The 23260-nt window shown below is 35.8% G+C and overlaps 1 protein-coding gene across 6 annotated transcripts in view; it reads right to left on the reverse strand.

Moving 5' to 3' along the window:
- Positions 1–2804: 2804 nt before the first annotated feature.
- Positions 2805–23260, reverse strand: part of LOC106003388 (zinc finger protein 345) — an 86031-nt gene continuing 65575 nt past the window's right edge. For 2 of the 6 annotated variants that reach the window (XM_004764981.2, XM_045076552.1), the window contains exon 3: positions 4712–7455. In XM_004764981.2, the coding sequence (XP_004765038.1) occupies positions 5937–7376 (1440 nt within the window). In that variant the 5' untranslated portion in view covers positions 7377–7455 and the 3' untranslated portion in view covers positions 4712–5936. Of the gene's footprint in view, positions 3955–4711; positions 7456–10177; positions 10220–10280; positions 10330–23260 lie in introns of those variants that run through there. The other 4 variants (XM_013062815.1, XR_006605666.1, XM_004764978.3 and 1 more) reach the window with 4 other exon arrangements.

Below are 23260 nucleotides of genomic sequence, written 5' to 3' on the forward strand. Positions count from 1 at the left end.
CTCTAGTACTATGTTGAATAGCAGTGGTGATAATGGACATCCCTGCCATGTTCCTGACCTTAGCGGAAAAGCTTTCAGTTTTTCTCCATTGAGAATGATATTTGCGGTGGGTTTTTCATAGATGGCTTTGATGATATTGAGGTATGTGCCCTCTATCCCTACACTTTGAAGAGTTTTGATCAGGAAGGGATGCTGTACTTTGTCAAATGCTTTTTCAGCATCTATTGAGAGTATCATATGGTTCTTGTTCTTTCTTTTATTGATGTGTTGTATCACATTGACTGATTTGCGGATGTTGAACCAACCTTGCAGCCCTGGAATAAATCCCACTTGGTCGTGGTGAATAATCCTTTTAATGTACTGTTGAATCCTATTGGCTAGTATTTTGTTGAGTATTTTTGCATCTGTGTTCATCAAGGATATTGGTCTATAGCTCTCTTTTTTGATGGGATCCTTGTCTGGTTTTGGGATCAAGGTAATGCTGGCCTCATAAAATGAGTTTGGAAGTTTTCCTTCCATTGCTATTTTTTGGAACAGTTTCAGGAGAATAGGAATTAGTTCTTCTTTAAATGTTTGGTAGAATTCCCCCAGGAAGCCGTCTGGCCCTGGGCTTTTGTTTGTTTGGAGATTTTTAATGACTGTTTCAATCTCCTTACTGGTTATGGGTCTGTTCAGGCTTTCTATTTCTTCCTGGTTCAGTTGTGGTAGTTTATATGTTTCTAGGAATGCATCCATTTCTTCCAGATTGTCAAATTTATTGGCGTAGAGTTTCTCATAGTATGTTCTTATAATAGTTTGTATTTCTTTGGTGTTAGTTGTGATCTCTCCTCTTTCATTCATGATTTTATTTATTTGGGTGTTTTCTCTTTTCTTTTTGATAAGTCGGGCCAGGGGTTTATCAATTTTATTAATTCTTTCTAAGAACCAGCTCCTAGTTTCATTGATTTGTTCTATTGTTTTTTTGGTTTCTATTTCATTGATTTCTGCTCTGATCTTTATGATTTCTCTTCTCCTGCTGGGCTTAGCGTTTCTTTCTTGTTCTTTCTCCAGCTCCTTTAGGTGTAGGGTTAGGTTGTGTACCTGAGACCTTTCTTGTTTCTTGAGAAAGGCTTGTACCGCTATATATTTTCCTCTCAGGACTGCCTTTGTTGTGTCCCACAGATTTTGAACCGTTGTATTTTCATTATCATTTGTTTCCATGATTTTTTTCAATTCTTCTTTTATTTCCCAGTTGACCCATTCAATCTTTAGAAGGATGCTGTTTAGTCTCCAAGTATTTGGGTTCTTTCCAAACTTCCTTTTGTGGTTGAGTTCTAGCTTTAGAGCATTGTGGTCTGAAAATATGCAGGGAATGATCCCAATCTTTTGATACCGGTTGCGTCCTGATTTAGGACCGAGGATGTGATCTATTCTGGAGAATGTTCCATGTGCACTAGAGAATATGTATTCTGTTGCTTTGGGATGCAATGTTCTGAATATATCTGTGATGTCCATCTGGTCCAGTGTATCGTTTAAGGCCTTTATTTCCTTGCTGATCTTTTGCTTGGATGATCTGTCCATTTCAGTGAGGGGAGTGTTAAAGTCCCCTACTATTATTGTATTATTGTTGATATGTTTCTTTGATTTTGTTATTAATTGGTTTATATAGTTGGCTGCTCCCACGTTGGGGGCATAGATATACACATGCATTTATTGCTATAAACTTCCCTCTAAGAAAGGCTTTTACAGCATCATGTCTATTAAGTTTCCATTTTCATTTGTTAGGGGATTTTTTTTTCTCTCTTCATTTCTTCCTTGGCCCATTGGTTATTCAGGAATATGTTGCCTAGTTTCCACATATTTGTAAAAATTTCAGCTTTCTCTTATTTTATTTTTAGTTTCATACCATTGTGGTTGGAAAAAATATTGGTATGATGTCAGTCTAAATTGCCTAACAATTGTTTTGTGACCTATCATATGATCTATCCTGGAGAATATTCCATATGCACTTGAGAAGATGAGTATTCTGCTGCTGCTACTGACTGGAATGTTTTATATATGCCTGTTAGGTTCAGGGATCTAATGTATGATTCAAGTCAAATGTTTCTACATTGATTTTCTGCTTGAGTGATCCATCCGTTACTTAAAGTATTGAAATCCCCTACTGTTCTCATTTTGCCTATTTCTCCCTTCAGATCTGTCAGTATTTGCTTAACATATTTATGTGTTCCAATGCTGGGTGCATAAACATTTATGACTGTTATATCTTCTTGATGAATTGACTTCTTTATCATTTTATAATGATATCTTTGTCTCATTATAATTTTTGGCTTAAAGTCTATTTTATCTTACATATGTATGGGCCAACACTGCAAGGCCAATCCCACTTTCTGCTTCCATGGAATATCTTTTTCCATCTCTTCACTTAAAGCCTATGTATGACCTTAAAGCTGAACTGCCTTTTGGTAGGTAGCATATAGTTGAATCTTATCGATCTGGCCATTCTACACCTCTTGATTGGTAAAGCCAATTCATTTATATTAAGAGAAATTATTAACATGCAGACTAATGCCATCTTACTAGTAACTCTCTTATTTTGTAGTTCCATTGCTCTTTACCCTCTTCCTTTTCCATGGCAGTATGCTCTGATTCCCTTCACTCATCTTTTGTGAATCCAACAGATTTTTGCTTTGTGGTTATTGAGACTTACATAAAACCTGTTATAAGAGGCATCTGGGTGGCTTGGTCATTTAGGTAGCTGGCTCTTGATTTTGGCTCAGGTCATGATCTTGGGGTCCTGGGATCAAGCCCTGCATCAGGCTCCACACTCTGTGAAAAGTCTGCTTGAAAATTGTTTCTCTCCCTCTCCCTTTGCCCCTCTCCCTATTCTCTCTCTCTAAAATAAATAAGTCTTTAAAAAAGTCTTATAAAACAGTCCATTTTAAGCTGATGGATAGCAACTTTAATCACATAGGAAAGCTCTACTCTTTTACTGCCCTTTTTATGTTTTTGATGTTACTATTTTTTACTTTTTATATTAATTCATTAACAGATGAGTTATTCTTTATATTGTTTGTTTTATGATGTCCCACACATCTTGTAGGCTTCCTTACTCTCTTTCATTCCTTTTTTCTTTGTTCTCCTCTGCCTCAGGTATTTCAAAGCTCCCATCCTCTATTCCTTTGATTTTTATGATGTTCTATATTGCACTTTTCATTTCATTTATTCTTCAGCTCCAGATTTGTTTTTATATTATTTCTCTTTGTTGAATTTCTCATTTTATTCATATAATGCTTTCCTGCTTGTTCAGTTCTATGTTTTATTGTAGCTCATTGAGTTTCTTTAAAGCAGCTATTTTGAATTATCAGGTAAATCACAGAATTCTGTCTTTGAGTTCAGTTACTAGAGGATTGCTGAAATCTTTCTGTGATGTCATGTTTCATTGATTCCTCGTGTTTCTTAGAGTTTTGCATTGCTGTTTTCTCATTTGAAGCAGTCACCTCCTCCAAATATTGCTAGATACCTTCACGTCAAATATACTTTTTATTGGTCCTGCTTATAACTGGGACTTTCTCTGTCCCTGTAGGAATACATGTGCTCCCTGCTTCTTGCCCCCTTGTGGCAGAAATATTAAGCTCCTTTGTCTTCTCTCAAGCTTAAAACTCACCACTCTGGCTGCTGAAAACCTGCATGGTCTCGGTCTACCAAAACTGGCCCTAACTGCAATACATGGGAGCATACACAAAGATCTAGCTGAAGAATTGAGTGTGGGTTTAACGTTTGGGGCACTGGGGATGCCTGCAGGCCAAGTGGGGGATCCTTGCTCAAGGTTTTCCCAGCGGTTTGTGGTGGGCTTCTTCCTGGAGTCCTGAATGCAGCTAGGAGGAATTGTACTCTTTTGATACACTCTGATATTCTTACAGCCCCATCTCTTCTCTCCGCAGTCATGCAGGTACTGTCTCAATACTGTGGGTGCTGCAAGAGAGAAACAAGTTTCTTCAGCAGCATCCTATACAAGTAGGGAAGCTAGGCAATCACCCACTGTTTTCCCCTGTGGAAGAAATCATTTCTGACTCTTCAGTTCCATGATATGCCACCCTGGGGCAGGGGTAGCACTGGTAAAGTTCCTTCCTGCCCCCCACCACCTCCTTCTTTTTTTCCAACACAGTGCTAGACTCTCTCCTCAGGAAATCTGGAGATCTACAAAGGCTCTCTCATTTGTGAGTATCTACTTAATTCAGCACTCTCCACATTTGCCCTTAATTGTGCTAAGAGGGGCTGGAGCTGATTCAGACTTCTGGTTTCACAGCCTGTATCAAAGACTGTCAGCTTATTACTCAATGTGGGTGAGACTCCTCGTAGGTCCCCTAGCTTTTGGGTTGGATTCCACAACAACCACAGAGGCACTTTTACTTGTTAATCATGGGGAGGTCAACTGAGGGTAGCCGACTTATGCTGTCATGATGCTGTTGTCATTCCTCAAAATTCAAATTTCTATGAAGAATTTTTATTTTTACCTTGGTATGAATTTTTCCTTCTTATACTTAACCATCACATATTTTTCTTTAAGATGAATTATCTCTTGTCATAATAAATAGGTGTTGGTCAAACTTTACTTATATTCATTTACATGAATGTCTCTTTTCCATTATGTTTTTAATGTTCAGTAAAACATGGATACTAGTTACAGGTTTTTCCATAACAAAATCGAAAATATAATAATGACAAAGTCTAATACTAAGCAAGCTTTATTATGTGATAGGCACAATTGTAGAATCCACATAACAAGCCTCTGAAGTGAGCTAATTATGCCCACATTACCATAAGCACATTATATATGCATATAAAAAGATCTGGGAGAATAAATAAGTTGGTTAACATTGGGAAAATAACTAGGGTCAACAATGTTGGTCAAGGGAAGCAGAACTTATACATTATAGTATAAATCTTTAAAAGCAGAAAAGACCTCATACATTTTCTCTGAAATGAACAATAAAAAAAAAAGACACATTCAAAAGGAGCCATCAAGATAACTCTTTATAATGGCAAAATTTTCCATACTTAACAAAATAGGGGCTTGATAAAGACAGGTGAATACCTTCAAGCCAATAGAAGAGTAACAATATTATTTACAAAGAATATTAAAGGCTGGTTATAGTATAGCACAATCACACTTTCTTTAAAAAACAATGACATAGTCTTAAAGAATTTGCTACAAAAATCTGACAATGATTGTCTATGGTTGGTATGATTACAGATAACTATTTTTGTTCATATCTACATTAATATAGAGAATTATTCTGTAAAAAGAGTATAGACTTTATAAAAGGCAAGTAAAACAATACTCCAAAACAAAAGATACAGAGCCACAAGATATTAAAAAATACTTAAAAGTAACAGTAACAACACAAACAAAATGGAACACAGATACAAACACAGATATGCAAATTTAAAAAATGAAGACTGACGTGATATCCATGCTTCATATGTATAAAAATATAACTTACCATCAAACAGGCAATAAAAAATACAAAAATAGATATGGCTATTAAATAAGTGGCATTCAAATGAGAAAGAGGGAGACGGGCAAATTTACACCCTCAATAAATAACTTAAAATAATTTTGAGATGGATCAGTAAACAAAAATAGCAGGGTTAGCCCCCAAATGAATTTTTCAATGTTTAAAATAAAGGCAAAATGCAATAAGCAGTTTTAAAATTTTTAATATTCACAAGTATGAATTTTCCAAAAATAATGGAAGAATGAATATAGATAGAGATCTTCAGAGTGGTTTTTCTTTTCCTGTATAAATTCTCTCAGATGAAGTTGTAAAGCATAAGTAAGGCATTTGTACCTTAATTACATTTGTAGTGACTCTCCCTAATACACATTTTCTTATGTGTCCTGTGTCCTTCCTTAACCACATAATCCTAACATAATTTTCCAATTCACAGAGCTATTCACCAGTATGACTTTTTTTATGTTGCTGAATCTCTGAACCCCTCCCAAAAGCCTTTCCACATTCCTTACATTCATAAAGTTTCTCACCAGCATGAATTTTCTGATGTTGAGTAAGGCTTGAGCCTGTACTAAAATTCTTCCCACATTCCTTACATCCATAGGGTTTTTCACCAGTGTGTATTCTCTGGTGCCGATTAAGAGCTGAACCACTGCTGAAGGACTTTCCACATTGTTTACATTCATACGGTTTTTCACCAGTGTGAATTAGCTGGTGTTGGATAAGTTTTGAGCCACTACCAAAGGCCTTGCCACATTCCTTACATTCATAAGGTTTCTCACCAGTATGAATTCTCTGATGTTGAGTAAGGTCTGAACCACTACTAAAGGCTTTTCCACACTCCTTACACTCATAGGGTTTCTCACCAGTGTGCATTCTTTGATGCTGAATAAGCTTGGAACCACTTCTAAAGGCCTTCTCACATTCCTTACACTCATAGGGTTTCTCACCAGTGTGAATTCTCTGATGTTGAGTGAGATCTGAGCCACTGTTAAAAGCCTTCCCACATTCCTTACATACATAAGGCTTCTCACCAGTGTGAATTCTTTGATGTCGAGTAAGAGCTGATCCAAAACTAAAAGCCTTCCCACATTCATTACAAATATATGGTTTTTCACCAGTATGAATTCTCTGATGCCGAGTAAGGGCTGAACCACTACTAAAGGCCATCCCACATGCTTTACATTCATAAGGTTTCTCACCAGTATGAATCCTTCGATGTTGAGTAAGGTTTGAACCACTGCCAAAGGCCTTCCCACAATCCTTACATTCATAAGGCTTCTCACCTGTGTGAATTCTGTGATGCCGAGTAAGGGCTGATTCAAAACTAAAGGACTTCCCACATTCCTTACACTCATAAGGCTTTTCACCACTGTGAATTATCTGATGTCGAATAAGGCCTGATCCAAAACTAAAAGCTTTCCCGCATTCTTTACATTCATATGGTTTCTCACCAGTATGAATTCTCTGATGATGAGTAAGGTTTGAACCACTACCAAAGGCCTTTCCACATTCACTACATTCATAAGGTTTCTCACCAGTATGAATTCTTTGATGGTAAGCAAGGTTTGCACCACTACCAAAGGCCTTGCCACATTCTTTACATTCATAAGGTTTCTCACCAGTATGAATTCGCTGATGTCGAATAAGGACCGATACAAAACTAAAATCCTTCCCACATTCCTTACATTCAAGGAGTTTCTCATCAGTATGTATTCTCTGATGCTGGGTATTGAAAGTGGGCATGTCTTCAGAAGTAAATATCATTTGACTGAAATGTCCTTCCTGAGATTCCTGTTTTCTCTCAAACTGGCTTTTACATTCCCAATCACCTCTGAAACTTGAACACTCAATGCTGTTTTTTATAAGTCTTTCCATTATCTCTCATCAGGATGATTCTATTCCATAAATATTCTTTTTCAGAAATAATTTCTTGGTCTCAACCTTGATTCACAGTCTGAAAGAAAATATAAAAGCAAACATTCACTTTTTTTGTGTTCTGGGAGAAAAAAAAACTTTTATAATAGAAATGAAAAGACTTAACTGAAACTAATTTTCATAAAAACTGAGTAGCTTATACCATTCTCAAATATGACTGGGCAATTTGACAAACAGAAAAGGAAAGTAAAGAGAAGTCACACTGGAAGATGAAGGAGATATTTAGGAAAACAGATTAATCAGTTGTTCCTAAATAGTGATTTAAATAAAACCCCCTTCAAACACAGGGAGGTTGATAAATATAAAGACATCTAGACTCTCCCCCAATTTTGTTAAAGAATAAATCTAGCATCATATACATTTTAAAAGGAGGGAAATTACCATTTAACCCATTTCTTAGGGTTGTTTGCAGCATTAAGAAACTACAACTAGAAGGAAAAGTCTAGGATAAATAATCAAGTAACAAACATAAATTGCATATAATCTGAAGGAAATAGAAGAGAATGTTACTCCAGATATAGCAGTATCCTAATTAAAGATTAATGTGACTAATGAGCAATGCAGAAGGAAGAATCTATGGTGTTTAGAATATGGCTTATTTATGCCATTTGGTAAAACCCAAGTCTATGAGGCTAAACTTGGGAGAACAAAGAAAGTAGCAAAAGCTACTGTAATGGAGAATCTAGTTTTAAAGTCTGTGAGAAGGGAAGAGCAGAGATAGGTAATGTGATACTGTTGACAGGTTGCAAGGATGCAAATAGATATATATTCTGAACCCCAGATCCAATTATTATTGAATGATTCTGAAATCATTCATAATACATAATACATTTATGAAGTTGTATAAGGTAACTGCACAGTTTTCAGTGGCTATAAATTTGGAAGATCTGCATGTCAGAAGAGAGACTAGGAAAAAGAATGGATTTAAATATAACAATTAAGTCCCTGAGCACATACATCAAACTCCAAACATGAAAACATTTGAGCTTTAGTCTCTTCTTGTAACACTTATACAGCAAGATTATTTGGGGTAGGCCTAAATATGTCCTCAAATTCTTTCCATCTCCACTGTCAATAAATGATCCAGGCCCAGACTTTGATTTGGATACAAAAGCAGTATTTTATTTAGTTGTCTGCCTTTCCAGTTTTTTTTTTTTAAAGATTTTTATTTTATTTATTTGACAGAGAGAAATCACAAGCAGGCAGAGAGGCAGGCAGAGAGAGAGAGAGGAGGAAGCAGGCTCCCTGCTGAGCAGAGAGCCCGATGCGGGACTCGATCCCAGGACTCTGAGATCATGACCTGAGCCGAAGGCAGCGGCTTAACCACTGAGCCACCCAGGCGCCCTGCCTTTCCAGTTTTACACCCTTAGCAGCTACAGTGATATTCAGCTTGGCACTGTTCTGTTAAAAATGTTTCAGTGATTCTCTGTTGTCCCTAGGATAAGATCTGTATGCCTTAACTTGGTCTTAACAATTCCTCAGTAATCTGCCTCCCACCTGCCTCTTCAACCTGATACTTCTCTCCCCTCAACAATAACTTATAGCTATACTGGTCTTTTCAGTTCTTCAAATGCACTAAATTGTTACACTCCCCCCACCATACACACACACACACAAAATGATTTCATCTGCTCTAAATATTTGTCCATATTCCCTTCTCCACTGCCCTCTCTTGGCCTTACCAGTTCCTGGACATTGTTAAGGTCTCTGCTAAGTGGCATATCCTAATAAATATCTTTTCTGAATACTCAGTCTTAATTATGCACATCCTATCATTACCTCTCAAAGCACTTTCCCCCATCTTTTTCCTTCCATTCTTTGTGTTTTTATTTTGGTAAAGGTTGATTACACATTTGTCTCCTACAATTGTAAATTTCATATTGAATGTTTGCTTAATGTATGTCTGCTACAACAGAACCAATCTTCAAGAAGGAAGGATAGACAATGTATGTTATTTTAATCCACTTGAACTCTGGCACATGAAGAAAGATCAAAATACATTTAATGGATGCCTAATATAATAAATTAATTTCAAAATTCATTATCCTTAAAAATAAACATTTAAAAACAAGATTTGTCTAGAAAGAGAATTCTCTTGTTCTCTCAAAGAGGACAAGTCAATCACATGCAGTTTTTCCTGCCCATTTCTTCACTGAAATCAATGAAAAGGATTTTTTAAAAGGACCAAGTGCTTAGGCAAGGAGAATTAAAGAAGAGATAGAAGCAACAAAACTTCTGAAGTTGGAAAGCATACAAATAAATGATGACTAACTCAACAAACCAAACAATAATGAAATCAAACAAAAAGGAAAACCCAGAGGAGGATGATTTATGCTGCAGAACCCTCAAAAAGGCTTAAGAAATGGAGGCACTATGTACTAATGTACAGTTGGCATACAGAAAGCAAAGTGAGGTTCATAATGTCCGTTCTAAACTACAGAGGGGCAAATATCATAACATATTTAAGGAAACCCTATAATGTAAAAAATGATTAAATAAACAAGTCCCAAACAACTTAAAAGAGAAACTACAGAAGAAAAGAAGAAAAATTTCAGAAGCCACCATTAATATCCTAAGAAGGATGTGAGAAGTTATTTTACATGCTAAAAAATCAGATGACATAAAAGGAATGAGATCTTAGGAAATGAAAATATAAAGTGGGAATAAAAGCAAGTAATTACAAAGATGAAAAGATAAATGAAAAAAAAAAAACTCTTTTAAAAGTACAACAAGGGGGGCACCTGGGTGGCTCAGTGGGATAGGGCCTCTGCCTTCAGCTTGGGTCGAGGTCCCAGGGTCCTAGGATCGAGCCCCGCATCGGGCTCTCTGCTCCGCGGGGAGCCGGCTTCCTCCTCTCTCTCTGACTGCCTCTCTGCCTAGTTGTGATTTCTCTCTGTCAAATAAATAAAATATTTTTTAAAAACAAAATAAAAAAATAAAAGTACAACAAGGGCACCTGGGTGGCTCAGTGGGTTAAAGCCTCTCCCTTCCTCAGGTCATGATCCCACGGTCCTGGGATTGAACCCTGCCTTCTGCTCAGCGGGGAGCCTGCTTTCCTTCCTCTCTCTCTCTGCCTGCCTCTCTGCCTACTTGTGATCTCTGTCTGTCAAACAAGTAAATAAAATCTTAAAAAAAAAAAAGTACAAGATATGGAAATGGAAAATAAATGAAAATTGGAAGGTCATGAAAGGCAGCTCAATATCTAATGAAAAAAGATCATTTTTTAAAAGATTTTTATTTATTTATTTGACAGATCAGAAGTAGTCAGAGAGGCAGGCAGAGAGAGACAGAGGAGGATGCAGGCTCCCCGCTGAGCAGAGAGCCCGATGCGGGGCTCGATCCCAGGACCCTGAGACCATGACCTGAGCAGAAGGCAGAGGCTTTAACCCACTGAGCCACCCAGGCGCCCCAAAAAGATCATTTTTAAAAGTGTGTTAAGTATCTGCCAAGTTTCAGGGTGTTAGTAGGAATAAAAAAACCTGAAAATCATCATTTTGAAAACACCACTCTAATTATTGATTTAGGCAAGTATTCTCCATAAATTCTAAAACCAGAAAGTGAATGGTTGTTAAGAAAAAGGATATTCAATGGTCTCAGAGTATCACTCCACAGACTATTTGCTAATTATAAAGGGAAAAGTATACCTTTATACTGGGAAAATTTAGTATACACCACCTTTAATCTTAAGTTTAAAAAAAACTGGACATCACCAATAGTGCAACAACCTATACCTCCCAATGTAATGTAATAAAAGGCATACCATCCTACCACCTACAGAGTATGCTTGCCAAATACTTAGGCTGAATCTAAGCCTCTAATTTACATGAGAAAGCCATCCAAAAGACAAATGGAGGTTGTTAAGACAATCTACAAGACAACTGTCCTGAATTGTCTAAAACATTCAGTGTCATATTAAAAACAATTAATAAAGTCTGTTCTAGATTAAAAGAGACTAAAGAGACCCAACAACCAAAATAATACATGAATCTTGACTGGATCCTAGGTCAAACAAACAAGTAACCAAATAAATGAATAAAAAACATTACACCAGCTAAAAAAATAAAATAAAAAAGAAATTTTGGGGAACCACTGGAAATACTTGAACACAAAATGCTTGAGGAGATATTAATGAATTAATGCAAATTTTCAAAGATTTGCTATGTCATTGTTATTGTTTGTAAAATATCCTTATATCGAGGAGATGCATGCTAAAAGTATTAAGGGTTTAAAATGTCCAGATGTCCCCAACTTATTTTCAAATGATTCGGAGGGGAGGAGGTTGAGAAATACATGTGTGAGTGTGTGTTCAGAAAGATAAAGCAAATGTGGTGAAATGTTATCAATGGTCTCACTTGGCAATTTTAGGTGAAGACCAAATAGGGTATATGGGGTACACTGAAATGTTCTCTCAATTTTGCTGTATATTAGAAAATTTTCAAGGAAAACAGAAATTACAGATTGTTTTAGAAAGTAGCATTTAAGAAATTTTCCAGACTTGGGGCACCTGGGTGGCTCAGTGCATTAAAGCCTCTACCTTCGGCACATCACACACCGGGCTCTCTGTTCAGCAGGGAGCCTGCTTCCTCCTCTCTCTCGGCCTGCATCTCTGCCTACTTGTGATCTCTGTCTGTCAAATAAATAAATAAAATCTTTTAAAAAGGGGGGGGCGCCTGGGTGGCTCAGTGGGTTAAGCCTCTGCCTTCAGCTCAGGTCATGATCTCAGGGTCATGGGATCAAAACCCGTATTGGCCTCTCTGCTCAGCGGAGAGCCTGTTCCCCCCTCTCTCTGCCTGCCTCTCTGCCTACCTGTGATCTCTCTCTCTCTAATAAATAAATAAAATCTTAAAAAAAAAAAAAAGAAATTTTCCAGACTTGAAGGACATGAATCTCCACATTTAATGGACTCATTTGATACGTATCATAAAGAATAAAATTGATTCACACTAAGATAGATTTTACATTAGGTTCCAGGACACTAGGAACAAAGAAAAAACCATAAAAGGCTCAAAAACTAAAAACAGGGCATAAATAAAAGAGCAGGAATGAAAACGGCTTTGGAGTTCCCAATAATATTCTAAGCAGGAAGTCATGATTACAAAGTTCTAGAGAAAAGTAATTTCAAGTAGAATTCCTGTCCTGTAAAAGAACCAATGTACTGGTTGAAAAAGCCCTTTTCAGATATACTAGAACTCACATGCTTAACAAATTTATCCATTCTTACATGCCACCTATATAAAAAACCAATTTTATTTTTTTACAAAAGATTTTATTTATTCATTTGTCAGAGAGATAGCACAAGCAGAGGGAGAGGCATAAAAAACCAATTTTTATAAAAGATTTTATTTATTTATTTAAGAGAGAGAGAGCGCGCACAATGAGGAAAGAAACATTTCTTTAACAAATGGTGCTAGGACAACTGGATAAACATATTCAAAAGAATGAAGTCAAACCCCCAATCTTCATATAAAAAATTAACTCATGAGGACTGCCTCGGTGGCTCAGTTTTAAGTGTCTGCCTTCAGCTAAGGTCATGATCCCAGAGTCCTGGGATCAAGTACCGCATCAGGCTCCCTGCTCTGCATGAAGCCTGCTTCTCCCTCTCCCACTCCTTCTGCTTGTGTTCCCTCTCTTGCTGTATCTCTCTGTGTCACATAAATGAAATCCTTAAAAATATTAATTCATGAAATTGGACCCACTTTCTCACCCTCAATAAACTCAAAATGGATTAAGTACCTAATGTGAGACTAGAAACCATAAAAATCCTAGAAGAGAACACAAGCAGTAATTTCTCCAATATCAGTCACAGCAACATTTTTCATGATGCTGGTCTCCTGATGCAAGGAAAATAAAAGCAAAAATAAACTACATCAAAATAAAAAGTTTCTGCACAGCAAGAAAACAACCAACAGAACTAAAAGACAACCTACTGAATGGAAGAAGACATTTTCAAATGATATATCCAATAAAGGGCTAGTATACAAAATATATAAAGAACTTACACAACTCAACACCCCAAAACCAAATAATCCAATTAAAAAATGGGCAGGACCCATGAATAGACATTTTTCCAAAGACTTACAGATGGCCAACAGACACATGAAAAGATGCTCAACATTACTAAGCATCAGGGAAATGCAAGTAAGAACACAATGAGATACTACATCACACCTGTCAGAATAGCTAAAATCAGTAACAAAGAAACAACAAGTATTAGTGAGGATGTGGAGAAAAAGGAATATTGGGGCCCTGTTGGTGGGAATGCAAATTGGTGCAAACACTATGGTAAACAGTATGAAGACGCCTCAAAAAAATTAAAAGTAGAATGCCCATATGATTTAGTAAATCCACTACTGGGTATTTAACTAAAGAATATGAAAACACTAATTCAAAAAGATCTATCACCTCACACCAGTCGGAATGGCTAAAATTAACAAGTGAGGAAAGGACAGATGTTGGCAAGGATGCAGAGGAAGGGGAACCCTCTTACACTGTTGGTGGGAATGCAAGCTGGTACAGTCACTCTGGAAAACAGTATGGAAGTTCCTCAAGAAGTTGAAAATAGAGCTATCCTATGAACCAGCAATTGCACTAGTTGGTATTTACCCCCAAAGACACAAATGTAGCGATATCCAAAAGGGCTCCTGTACCCCAATGTTTATAGCAGAAATGTCCACAGTAGCCCACAGACCATCTACAGATGAATGGATAAAGATGTGGTATATATACATAATGGAATACTACTCAGCTATCAAAAAATGAAATCTCGCCATTTGCAACAACATGGATGGAAATAGAGGGTATTATGCTAAGCAAAATAAGTCAGTCAGAGAAAGACAATTATGTGATCTCACTCATAGGTGGAATTTAAGAAACAAAACAGAGGATCATAGAGGAGAGAGGAAAAAATAAAACAAGACAAAATCAGAGAGGGAGACAAACCATTAGAGACTCTTAATCATAGGAACAAACTGAGGATTGCCAGCGGGTTTGGGGGGAACAGGGTGTAGGGTAACTGGGTGATGGACATTAAGGAGGGCATGTGATGTACTGAGCACTGGGTATTATGTAAGACTGATGAATCACTGACCTCTACCTCTGAAACCAATAATATATTATATGTTAATTAATTTAAAAATTAAATTAATTAAATTTTAAAAAGAAAAAAAGAAAAGGAAAAAAAGATCTATGTACCCCTATGTTTATTACAGCATTATTTACAACAGCCAAATTATAGAAGCAACCCAAATGTCCATCAATAGATGAATGGATAAAGATGTGGTATATATACATATAATGAAATATTACTCAGCCATAAAAAAGAATAAAATCTTGCCATTTGCAACAACATGGACAGATCTAGAGAGTATAATGCTAAGTGAAATAAATCAGTGAAAAACAAATACCATATGATTTCACTCATATGTGGAATTTAAGAAACAAAGAAAGAATAAAGAGACAAAAAACACTCAAATATACAGAACAAACTGGTGGTCATCAGGGGAGAGAGATCAGCAGGAGGATGGATGAAATAGATTAATAGTGGATGAAATAGATTAACAGATTAATCCCTGGATGAAAGGGATTAACAGTACATTTATTGTGATGAGCACTGAGTAATGTATAGAATTGTTGAATAAATTTATTGTACACCTGAAACTAATATTACACTGTATGTTCATTGAACTAGAATTTTAAAAAATTTAAAGTCCTCTTTCATAAAAATTGGCTTAATAATTTAAAAAATTGGATCAATGGAATTTAAATTTAAATTTAATTGTTTAAATTAAATTAAATTAATTGTAATTGTAAATTACATTAATTTGCATTAATTGTGATTATGATTAATTTAATTACAAATTAAATTAATTGTAAATTAAATTTAAATTTAATTGTTTTTTAAAAAATTTTTAAAAATGGATCAATAACCTAAATATAAGCGCTAACCCATAAAACTATTTTTTTGAAGATTTTATTTATGTATTTGAGAGAGAGAGTGCAAGGGCAGGGGTACAAGCAGGGTAGAGGGGCAGAGGGAGAAGCAGACTCCTCAGTAAGCAGAAAGCCCAATGCAGGGCTTGATCCCAGGACCTAAGGCAAACACTTAACCAACTGAGACACACCACTGTCCATATTAAAACTCTTTCAAGAAAACATAGGGATTTATAAATCTTTATGACCTTGGAATTGGCTATCTATTCTTAGTAATCATACTATTTCCAAGTACTTGACAAATATTACTTGTACTCTGAAAAGTATAAGTAATAAAAAATACATTTTAATTCATCAAAGTCAAAGGTTTTGTGCTTCAAACAGCTAAAGGTGTTTTATGGGATGAAGAAAACTTTGAAACTAGAGAGAGCTGATATATGCACAACATTGTGAAGATAGATTAAATACCATGGAATTTACACTAACTACAACTGAATTGTACACTTTAAAATAGTTAACTATTATGTGAATTCACCTAAATAAGAAAAACCTTTGGGGAAAAAAAGGCAAAAGAAAACTGGAATGAGAAGCTGTAGTTTCTTTAGTAATTAAGATATTATAAGTTAAATCCATAATGACAGATCACTATAAATACATCAGATAAAAAGTGTAAGGATTCCAAATCTTGGCAAAGATATGAAGCAGTAGGTGAACATATGCTGTTAGAAACAGAATCTCACAGAACCACTCTGAAATAGTTTGTTATTATTAAGGTTAATATACAAAGCCCTATGATTCAGCAATTACACTCCTAGGAAAAACATTTCCTAGAATGTTTACAGCAACAGTTTTTATTAAGACCAAATAGATGAAAACCATAATATCCACAAAAAACATATACTACAGTAAAGTATGACATAGTCGTACAGCTATTGACATGAACTAGCACACAGCAGTGAAAATCAAGATACATCTGAATTATTCCACATTAATTAATTTTTAAAATATTAAATACAAAATTAACAAAACACACAGTATGATTTAATTTATAAAAAGTTTAGAAGCAGGCAAAATTATAAAACATTCCTTAGGTTGTTACAAAAAGTTGGTAAAATGGATGTCTATAATAGCAGAGGAGATACTTTTACTGAAGTCTTTTTAATGGTTACACTTCAGTAGGAAATAAAAAAAGATTAATTTTCTTTGGGCAGGCAGAGGGATGTGAGGTAACAGCAAAGTATTTTTTAAACTGCATGATAGTTATATGGGTTATTCCTTCAAAAAAAATTTTTTTGGTCAATATTACTGAGTTGTTTCTGTGAGGGTGTTTTTTTTTTAAGATTTTATTTATTTATTTGAGAGAGAGAGATAGTGAGAGAGAGCATGAGTGGGGAGGAAAGGGAGAAACAGACTCCTGCCGAGCAGGGAGCCCAATACAGGGCTCAATCCCAGGACCCAGGGATCACGACCTGAGCCAGAGGCAGATGCTTACCTGGCTGAGTCACCAGGAGCCCCTGTGAGGGTGTATTATAATGAGTTCAACATTTAAATAAGTAAACTGACTTGTGAATAAATGACTGAGTAAAGCAGATTGCCCTTCGTAATGTGGGTGGGCCTCATACAATCAACTGAGGCCTGAACAGAACAAAAGTCTGAAACCCCAATGAATATAGGGAATTTTTCCTGCATGACTGCTTTCTAGATGGACATCCATTTTCTTCCTGCATTTAGACTCCAACTGAAACAGCAGCACTTTCCAGATCTCAAGCTTACTGGCCTTTGGACTGGAATGCTACCATCAGCTCTTCTGGTTCTCTAGATTGTGGATTGTAGATCTTAGGGCTTGTCAACCTCCATTATTGCATGACACAATTCCTTATTATATATTTATATATTTTTCCTATTGGTTTTGATTCCCTGGAGAACCCTGTCTAATCTCCCTCCTCTTCAGCAATGTATATATATACACATACATATCTGGATATATATGTATGTGCATGCTGTTTAATTAAGAATCATTGTACATGTACAGCACTGTTAGGTGAAACTAATCTTTTTTGGTTTTTCTTAGTACAACTGAAAAGAAGAGTTAGAGAAGATTCAAGAAAACTGCCTTTCCCTAAGTGAGAATAAACTTCCATTTTGTCCATGATATGTTAGTTAATTTAATTTTCTTATACCTTTCCTGGAGATTTAGATCCAAACTATCTTGCTTAAGAATCATTAACTCTGAAGTCTGACAAGCCAGCTTTCAATCCAGGTCCTAAAATCTAGGTCCCAACACTTATGTCCTTGGGAAAATTATTTGCCCTACTAAAACTCACTTTTCTCCTCTATAGAATATTGGCAAAAAATCTACAGTTTACAAGGTATTATATATAGTGCCTTGCACATAATAAGGCTCAAGAAATGGCATTTTCGGGGCACCTGGGTGGCTCAGTGGGTTATGCCTCTGCCTTTGGCTCAGGTCATGATCTCAGAGTCCTGGGACTGAGCCCTGCATCAGGCTCTCTGCTGAGCAGGGAGCCTGTTTCCTCCCCTCTCTCTGCCTGCCTCTCGGCCTACTTGTGATATCTGTCTGTTGAATAAATAAACAAAATCTTAAAAAAAAATAAGAAGAAAGAAAAGAAATGGCACTTTCATTTATCAATTATCCCTATCTTATTATGCTATATGGTTATTTTGTGTAAGTCCACAAAATCATAATAAAAAGTATTCTGTTAGACATTTCATCCAGTGAATTATCAGATAATGTATTACTTTTTTGTTCCTGATTCTCTATTATAATTATATCAGAATTTAATTTTAAATCTTGTTGTTTTGGGGCACGTGGGTGGCTCAGTCATTAAGCATCTGCCTCTGGCTGAGATCATAATCCTAGGGTCCTGGGGTCAAGTCCCACATTGGGCTCCCTGCTCTGCAAAGAGCCTGCTTCTTCCTCTCCCAGTCCCCCAGCTTGTGTTCCCTCTCTCGCTGTCTCTCTCTTTGTGTCAAATAAGAAAATAAAATTTTTAAAAAAGAAAGATTGGTTTAAAAAAAATCTTGTTGTGTGGGGTGCCTGGGTGCTCAGTGGGTTAAAGCCTCTGCCTTCGGCTCAGGTCATGATCCCAGGGTCCCGGGATGAGCCCCGTATCTTCTCGGCAGGGAGCCTGCTTCCCTTGCTCTCTCTCTGCCTGCCTCTCTGCCTACTTATGATCTCTGTCTGTCAAATAAATAAATAAAATCTTTTTTTTTTTTTAAAAAAAGGAAAACACTAGCATTTAGGCTAAGGAGATACTTGTTTATAAAGGCAAGTTTGTAAGCAAACCATATTCAACAAAATGGGCTTGATAAGATGCCAACACTACGAGACCATTACAGCTCATAGTAAAGACAAGTGTGTAAAAGGCTGACAGTTGTTCATAATGTATTCTGGCATGATAAAGATGGGTTACAGGTCAGTGGCCATAGTAAGATCACATTAAAGAAAGAATTCTTTTATTTTTTAAAGATTATTTATTTATTAAATATTATATATTATATAATATATTATGATATGTTATATATAATAATATATAATTATAAAAATATATTATTATATATTAATGTAATAAATAAAATAAAAATAAATGGTGTTGGAAAAACAAGACAGCCACATGCAAAAGAATGAAACTAGATTACCATCTTAGACTATACAAAAAATTAACTCATAATGGATAAAAGACTGGAACGTAAAACCTGAAACCGTAAAACTCCTAGAAGGAAAGAGAGGCTGTTAGCTCCTTGACATTGGTCTTAGATATGATTTTTTGGATATAACTCCACAAGCAAAGGCAACAAAAGCAAAAATAAATTGGGTGGACTATATCAAACTAAAAAGCTTCTGACTAGCAAAGGAAATCAACAAAATAGGTAACCTCCTGAAGGGGAGAAAATATTTACAAATTATATACCAGATTAGAGGGCAAATGATAATATATAAGGAAGTAATACAACTCAATAGCAAATAAACATTCTGATTTTAAAAATGGGCAGAGGTTCTAAATTACATTGCTCCAAAGAAGACATACAGATGTCCAAGAGTATGTGAAATGATGCTCAATATTACTAACCATCAGGGAAATGCAAATCAAAACTACAATGAGATATCATCTTACAACTGTTAGAGTGGCTATTATCAAAAAGATAAGAAATAATGTGTGAGAAGGATATGGAGAAAAGGGAACCCTTTTGCCATGCTGATAGGAACATATATTGGTGTAGCCACTATGGAAAACAGTATAGAGATTTCTTAAAAAATTAAAAATAGAATTACCATATGATCCAGCAATTCCACTTCTGAGGATTTACCCAAAGAAAATGAAAACACAAATTCAGAAAGATATATGCACCCCCATGTTCACTGCAGCATTATTTGCAATAGCCAAGATATGGAAACAATCTGCGTGACCAGCAATGGAAGAATAAAGATTACTGGAATATTATTCAGTCATAAAAAGAATGAAATTTTTTCCATCTGTGACAACATGGATGGACCTTGGTGTTATTATGCTAAGTGAAATATGCCAGAAAAAATAAATACCATATACTTTCACTTACATGTGGAATTTAAACTAACAAATAAAAGTCAAGCTTGTAGACACAGAGAACAGGTTGGTAGTTGCCATAGACTGGGGCTGGGGGTGCGAAATGCGTAAAGGGTTCAAAAGGTACAAACTTCCAGTTATAAAACAAATTAGTCAGGGGCGCCTGGGTGGCTCAGTGGGTTAAGCCTCTGCCTTCGCCTCAGGTCGTGATCCCAGGGTCCTGGGATCGAGCCCCACATTGGGCTCTCTGCTCAGCAGGGAGCCTGCTTCCCCCTCTTTCTCTGCCTGCCTGTCTGTCTACTTGTGATCTCTGTCTGTCAAATAAATATATAAATAATCTTAAAAAAAAAAAAACAAATTAGTCATGGGTAGTAAATAATACTGCACTGTATATTTGAATGTTGCTAATAAACTAAATCTTAAAAATCCTTATCACAAGATAAAACTACATATGGTAATGGATATTAACTAGACTTCCTGTGGGGTCATTTCAAAACATATACAAATACCAAATCATTACATTGTACTTCTGAAGCTAATATAAGGTTACATGTCATTTATACCTCAATTTTTTTAAAAATCCTTTAGGAACCATCAAAAGGCCTTTAGTTAAGTGCTTTATTCTGTAATTGATATAGAGGTCCCAAGAATGAAAAGTAGAGGAGAAAGGGAGCTAACATTTATTGAATTTCTTTTTTTAAAAAACATTTTTTTAAATTTATCTATTTGACAGAGAGAGATCACAAGTAGGCAGAGAGAGAGGAGGAAGCAGGCTCTCCATGGAGCAGAGAGCCCAATGCGGGGCTCAATCCCAGGACCCTGGGATCATGACCCGAGCTGAAGGCAGAGGCTTTAACCCACTGAGCCACCCAGGCACCCCCATTTATTGAACTTCTGATGTGTACCAAGTGTTCTAGACATATGTTATTTCATTCTCAATATTAAGTGAGAATAAGAATCTCTCATTTACAGGTTAAACAGCTCACAAGTGGTGCAGCTGAAAACAGAAGCCACATCTGATACTAGAGCCCATGCTTTTTACACCATGTTACAGTGAGACTAGCACAGGTAAAATAATCTGAGATATGATTTTTTTTTTATTCTGGAGAAGCCAAAATTTAAACCAAACAGTTAATAAGACTAGATGGCAAAGATGAAAAGGCAAAAACTATCTGATAAAGGACAGGAGAAAGTAGGAGGAAGAGGAAAGTGCAAATAAAAAGGAAATATAATATGGAAAGAATAGTAAAAGGTAACATAAAAAGCAGAACTGATTTGACCAGAATGTTACTAAAATAAACATTTTAGACGATGGATACCTATATCTATATGTAAGGCTATCCATATTTTTTTAATGTTTTAAAGAATTTATTTATTTGGGAGACAGAGTGAGCAACTGAGAGAGAAAGAGCACAAGCTGGAAGTGAGGCAAGGGAGAAAGAGAAACAGGCTCCCTGCCCACGGTTGGGAGGCAGAGGGAGAAAGAGAAGCAGACTCCCTGCCCGATGCTGGCTCCATCCCAGGATGCTGGATCATGACCTGAGCCGAAGACAGATGCTTAACTGACTAAGTCACCCAGGCACTTCTTTTTTTTTTTAATTTTAAGTAATTTTGACACCCAATGTGGGGCTTCAACTCACAACCCCGAAATCAAGAGTTGCACACCCCATACTGAAAAAATAAAATTAAATTTTAAAAAATTAGAATTTTAAATTAAAAAAAAAAAGCTGCACACTCCACTGACTGAGACAGTCAGGCGCCCCATACCTAATCTTTATATCCCCACTTCTAAAAATGTATTTGAGGAGGCTAAGAATTACAGAATAAAAAATTCTAATCATACACAATTGTCATAGGTAACAGGTACTCAATATCATAAACATAGGCTAAAATTATTACTATGACTGATCATTATTTGAAGTGCTCAGATTCCTGGCAGTCAATGCAAAAGGGAAATACTATACAATGGATTATATGGTTTCTATCTGTCTAGGACTATTTACAGGAGATAAGCAAGATCTTGTTGAAATAACCTTAAGAAGACCTAAAATAACTGAGAGGTTCATATTATTAGAAGATTCACCAAATTTCTACTCAATTATAGATAAAGTACAATTCAATCCAAATCACAAAAGATGCTTGGATGTAACAAAGCTATTTCAAAAAATTTAAATGCAGAGGAACACAAACAGCCAAGACACTCTTGAGGAACAAGAGGTAAGAGGATTTGCTCCATATTACAACATCACTGTGAATAAGATAGCATGATATCGAAGCAAGAAGAGAAAAACTGAGCAATGGAACAGAATATAATGTCCATAAATAGATGTAGACATATATAATCACTTCATTTTTTACTAAAATGGCACTACCGATCAGTGCAGAAAAGATTAACTTTACAAAAATTGATACTGGAACAACTGAATACCTATACGGGGGGATAAAATGGAATTACACCACTACCTACAGAAATCAATTCCAGGTAATGTAAAGACCTACATGTTAGAGTCAAAGACTGGGGAGTTTTTAGAAAGAACATAAGAAAATCTTCATTACCTCAAGGTAGCAGAAAATTTCTTAAATAAACATTAACCACGGAAAAAGATTTCATAACATTTAAATGCTAAACCTCTATTCATCAAAAGGCACAAAAATGAAAAACCAAACCAGAGAAGAAGAAAATAGTCACTATTATACAGAAGACATATATATAGATATCTATATCTATAGCTATATAGACATATAGATACATATGTTTTAATCAGAGAAAAAGAACCCAATTAAAAATTGAAAAAACATTTGAACAAGCATTTTACAAAAGAAGGCAACCAAATGGGCAAGAATTGGTGTCCATTTTCATTGACAATCAAGGAAATACCAATTAACTGTGTGATTAATAACATTAGACATCCACCAAATTGGCAAAAATTTAAAAGTATGATGATGCCAAGGTCTGGCATAGATGTGAAGCAAAAAGAACCTTTATAAACTGCTGATACAAGTAAAAGCTTGCTCAATATTTTTAGAGAACAGTTTGACATTGTCAGTAAAACTGAAGACATACAAACTACATTCCTTACCAATTTAATCACAACTTTAGCATATATGCTAAAGAAATGCAAGCACACATGTACCAAAATATGTGCACAAAATATTTATAGTCACATCACTTGTAACAGTTAAAAACTGGAAGAAATTCATATATCCATGAAAAGTAGAATGGGTAAACAGTAAATTGTGATGTTACCATGAAAGATAATATATATACAGCAATGGAAAAAGAATGAACTGTAGCTATAGGAAACATGAATGAAGCTCATATTTTTATGA

The sequence above is a fragment of the Mustela putorius genome, unplaced genomic scaffold, assembly GCF_011764305.1.
Source record: "Mustela putorius furo isolate JIRA1106 unplaced genomic scaffold, ASM1176430v1.1 tig00000174_pilon_pilon_pilon, whole genome shotgun sequence".
Classification (NCBI taxonomy): Eukaryota; Metazoa; Chordata; class Mammalia; order Carnivora; family Mustelidae; genus Mustela; species Mustela putorius.